The sequence below is a fragment of the Phalaenopsis equestris genome, unplaced genomic scaffold (assembly GCF_001263595.1).
Source record: "Phalaenopsis equestris unplaced genomic scaffold, ASM126359v1 Scaffold000002, whole genome shotgun sequence".
Classification (NCBI taxonomy): domain Eukaryota; kingdom Viridiplantae; phylum Streptophyta; class Magnoliopsida; order Asparagales; family Orchidaceae; genus Phalaenopsis; species Phalaenopsis equestris.
In genome coordinates this window covers 23176199-23181370 of record NW_018164444.1, presented here as the reverse complement: position 1 = coordinate 23181370, position 5172 = coordinate 23176199, and the positions used below count along the sequence as shown (strand labels likewise).

At 42.0% G+C, this 5172-nt stretch overlaps 1 protein-coding gene across 1 annotated transcript in view; it reads right to left on the bottom strand.

Annotated features, from left to right (window-relative positions):
- Positions 1 to 2954: 2954 nt before the first annotated feature.
- Positions 2955 to 5172, bottom strand: part of LOC110035524 (chaperone protein ClpB1-like) — a 2346-nt gene continuing 128 nt past the window's right edge. The window contains 5 exon segments of the mRNA XM_020739795.1: positions 2955 to 3299; positions 3405 to 3689; positions 4159 to 4340; positions 4415 to 4724; positions 4727 to 5169. Of these exon segments, the coding sequence (XP_020595454.1) occupies positions 2955 to 3299; positions 3405 to 3689; positions 4159 to 4340; positions 4415 to 4724; positions 4727 to 5169 (1565 nt within the window).

Genomic DNA, 5172 nt, shown 5'->3' with positions numbered 1-5172 from the left:
TCATTTCTATGCCAAGAAGTACATATCTCACAACAATTGACGCCGTCTGTGGGAAGATCCATACTTCTTGGCTAGAGGTGTCCGTGTAAAAGTGTTCACGGCCAGCGACGAAGAAGAGGAGTTTGACATTCACGAACAGAGAAGCAAACAGATTGTGTCGCAGGCAACTGAATCGCGACAGATTCGGTGAGCAGTGGAAGCTTTGATCCACTGGATTCGCACCGCAGGTTGTGCAGTTCGGCGAAACGGAGGAGGAACAGTCCGCGAGCTAGAGCCGAAAATTTGCGACAGGGCTTCCAGTAGAGGATTTCAGAGCAGTAGTTCGGTCTTGCGAGTAGCTCGGCCAGAGGGAAGAGGTGGAGATCGCGTAGAGAAGGGTTAAGGGAGTTCCCTGTTCGGGATTTTGCGAAGCAGGAGGACCTGAGCAGTTTGGCGAGGCGCGAAGCGACGGCTCTGGAGAGGCAGTTATTCTCGTGCGAGAGGCAGAGGAACTCCTGATTTGTTTCGCTTAACACAGAGAAGTGCATGCGGGAAGGAGGGGCGAGCACAAAACAAAAAGTTTTCTTCGGTGAATAGGTGTGATCTCTGCCAGAAGGGATCGAAGCTCTCCATTCGGTTGGCTAAGACAGTGGAGTTCACGAGGAGAAGCCTAGTCATTGGAAGGGCAACAGGTAGAATTCATTGGAAGAAATCCTAGCCACGACAATGAGTTCCGTCAAATTCGACATTGAGAAATTCAATGGGAATAACGACTTCGGCCTATGAAGAGTAAAGATGAGAGCTCTATTGGTTCAGCAGGGTGTTGCAGAAGCCTTGCAAAGGTCAGCGGCATTGCCGACCGACATGACCGAGAACGAGAAGATAGTCATACTGGACAAGGCCCATCGCTTTATAATCCCTGAGCTTGGGTGACAAAGTTCTGCGGGAGGTGTCGAGGGAGACAACGGCTCAAGCACTTTGGGCCAAACTCGAGGTACTCTACCTGACAAAGTCTCTGGCTAATAGACTCTTTCTGAAGTAGCGCCTATACTCCTTCAAAATGCATGAAGACAAATCCGTCTCAGAGCAGATCGACGAGTTCAACAAGGTCATCGACGACCTCGAGAACATCGACGTCAAGATGGATGATGAGGACAAGACACTGTTGTTGCTAAACTCTATTCCGAAGAGCTACGAGCATTTCAAGGATGCGATGCTCTATGAAAGGGTGCATACTATTACTCTGGAGGAGGTCCAATCTCTGATTAGAGCGAAAGAACTTCAGAGGAAGCATGACATGAACAAGGAAGTCAGCGGAGACAGTCTTATTGTCAAAGGAAGATCAGACAACAAAAATTTAAGAAATGGTCAGTACATATTAAGGTCAAGCAAGGATGGCAAGAATCAGTCATCAAGGGGATCTTTCAAGTGCTATCATTGTCACAAGGACGGTCATTTCAAGAGGAACTGCCCAGAAAGGAAGAATAAGTACCAAGAAGAGCTAGAAGAATCAGGAGAAGCAAGCGTAGCCTCTGATGACTACGATTCTGCTGAGACCCTGGGGATCACAGAATTTGAATCCAGTAAGGAGTGGATCCTCGACTCAGGGTGTTCTTTCCACATGTGTCCTCACAAAGACTGGTTCGAGACACTGCAACAGGAAAATGATGGGTCTGTTATACTGGAAGACAATAAAGCTCACAGGGTTGTTAGAAGTGGATCAATCAGGATAAGGATAATTGATGGAGTTGAACGAGTACTGAAAAATGTTAGGTACGTACCAGAGCTTAAAAGAAATATGATTTCTTTAAGTATGCTGGAGTCAAGCGGATGCTCGTTCAAGACAGAGAATGACTGCATCAGAGTAACCAAAGGCTCTCGTGTCGTCATACAAGGAGTCAGGAAAAATGGACTGTACTCTCTTATCGGAAGAACTGTGATTGCTAAGTCCATGTACTGTTTGGAGTTAGCAAACTCAAGCAAGGGCTGAAGGCCCCTCAGGGGCCAAATGGAGGGAATCTTTACTTCGAAGCTTCTCAAGTGAGGGTCAAGGTGGAGAATTGTTATTTTGACCCACAATTATTGAACTAAGGTAAAAGGGCACTTTTATAATGTGGTACCGCTCACCTACTGCTCACCTACCGCTCACCTACCTCCCACCTACCACTCTCTTGCTTCTATAAATAGAGAGGGTGTGAGGCTTAGGAGAGCAAGGGAAGAGATCTTAAGCTATCACGAAGGAGGAGAAAAGGAAGAGATCTTAAGCTATCACGAAGGAGGAGAAAAGGAAGAGATCTTAAGCTATCACGAAGGAGGAGAAAGGGAAGAGATCTTAAGCTACCACAAAAGAGGAGAGAATAGCTAGAGAGTTAGAGAGGAGGAGAGCATCTTGAGGCCTTGTATCAAGGTGTCGCTTGAGATGGAGGCCATAGAAGGAAGGTGAGGGCTCATCTCTATGTATAAGCTATGTATTTTCCATTTCTTTTGTCTTGGTGAACTATTTGAATGACTCCTCACCTAAAGATTAAAATGAAAAATTTAACACATTTTATAACCAAACAATGCACAGTACCTCAAATAATTTGATGTATTTTTCATATCTCACACTTAAACTTTCAGATTTATTTTAGAGCTTTAAAATTATGCATAAAAAAATGTATCGACTTCTAGAAAGTAGTAAAGGTGCAATATTTGATGTGATAATAAAATTTGAGTGATAAATTTTTACATAAGAAATTTTATGTGCAAGAGGTGTACACTAATAAAAATTGTGTGCTATGTAATGTAGATAATATACCTACCGTAAATTTAGATAATAGCACATAATTCCTATGTATTTACACATCTTAGACCTAAACTGTCTCTTTTACATACAAAACACATTGACATTATAAGCTTATTGAAGAAAAATATATTTCACCTTTAAAAACAGTTTAAGTGCAATTTTTAATGTAATATTAAGGATTTAATCAATCTTACGCTGGTGGAGCGCCAATTAGTTGGGCTATAGAATGCTCCTCCATGTACATGGACATGTCAATTCGAACAATAAGGGTTTCATCATCAAACAATTGTTCTGCGAGGGCCTTAGCAAGCTCCATCTTTCCGACACCAGTTGGACCAAGGAAGAGGAATGAATTAGTGGGTTGTCGAGGCCAATCAAAACCTGCTCTTGACCTCAGAACAACCTCTGCAACTGCATCGACTGCTTGATCCTGTCCGACAACTCTTTTATGAAGCCTCTCGGCAAGACCTATGAGCCTTTCCTTCTTGTTCTGGCCAAACATTATTACCGGAATCCCCGTCCATCGGCTGATCACCTGGGACGAAGATATGGAGATTAAATGACTAATTATTCATTCGACAGACAATAACATATAAAGATAAAATTTTGATTCAATAATGGAAGTTAAAGGTTAAATTACCTCAGCTATTTGATCAGGGCCTACGTTTTCGAGGAGCATGATGTTCTCACCACCGGTTTTTCCTTCTAGTTGGGCATTGGCGGCGTCTATCTCTTGAAGAGCTCCATATTGGAGAACAGCAACATGCCTTGAATTCATCCTACTTTCGACTTCTTGCAATGCTGGCAATAGTTCTTCACGCTTCAGCTTCACCCTTCGGAGTTCATCTAATATTTCCTTCTCCATTTTGTCTCTCATCTCCAAATGTTGCAGCTTGTTCCTCAAATCATCCAATTCCTTTCTAACCTGGAAAATATACATCGAATTTTAACATAAATATATAAAATTAAAGAGCTTTTATGTTGGTTAACAAATATTAGCTATTTATTTTGATGAATCACTGAAAGGTTATTAAATTCACTAATTCCATGATAATTTGACTTCTAAAATTGAATTAATGGTCGTTATCAGTTCGCCGCCGCAATTAGTTTTCTCATTTCATCTCATTTTTCCATCTTTAAATAAATGATCTAAATGTTGCTCAATTGATTCAATTCTAGAGACACCTTAATACAATAACATCTAGTTGGAAAATAAATGAAGAAGAAAGGAAATGAAATCATAATCATTGATCCTTATAATGGTGATGAAATGTTAAATCAAACAAATCATACTTGATTTTAGAAAAAAAAACAAAATTTTAATATTATATCATTTGAATAATAATGTAATCTAACTATTCGAGCATTAATAGTGAAATCTAGATGAATCTCACGTCAGTATGTCGAGATTTGCTAGCTTTATCCTTCTCCTTTTCAGGAGCATCCATCTCAACTTCAAGTTGAATCCTTCTCCTCGCCATATTAGCAATCTCCTCAGGTCGTCTGTCATGTTGAATCCTCACATTAGCACAAGCCTCATCCACCAGATCAACTGCCTTGTCTGGCAAATGGCGTCCTTCAGAAACACAAATCGGTAATCAAATTTTAGTTTAACGAAGAGAGAATGAATAGATTAATAATTTCATTTACCATTTATGTATCTTGCAGAAAGTTCTGCAGCAACAACAAGAGCCCGATGTTGAATTCTAACCAAATGATAGCCCTCATACCTCTCCTTCAACCCACAGAGAATGCTAATTGTGTCTGCAACACTGGGCACAGCCACATAAACTTGCTGGAATCTTCTCTTGAAGACTGCATCCTTTTCAACAAACTTTCTGTATTTTTTCAGTGTTGTAGCTCCAATGCATCGCAACTGTCCCGTTGCAAACAATGGTTCAAACAAATACGCAGCATTCATGGAACCCTCCAACCTACCAGCGCCAAGAACACAAGAACACGATGGATTTCATCAATAAATAGAACAACCTTTCCTGCCGCATCTTCAACTTCCTTAAGGACGGCCTTTAATCTTTCTTCAAACTCTCCCCAGTACTTTGATCCGGCCATCAACACATCCATATCGAGAGAGATGAGCCTCACGTAGGAAAGAGTACTCGGGACATCACCTCTCGCGATTCTCTGAGCCAAACCCTCGAAAACTGCTGTCTTGCCGACTCCGGCCTTGCCGATGAGAACAGGGTTGCTATTAGTCCGCCGAGATAGAATGCAAAGAACACTTCGAATTTCTTCATCCCGGCCGATCACCGGATCTATCTTCCCGGCCTGTTCGATAAGGTCGTGGCCATAGGTCTTGAGCGCTTGGAAATTAGTATCACCTGAAGTAGATGCGGGAATCTCATCTGGAGGAGGATGCTGGGGGGGGGGGCCTTCTTGAAAGCCGGCTT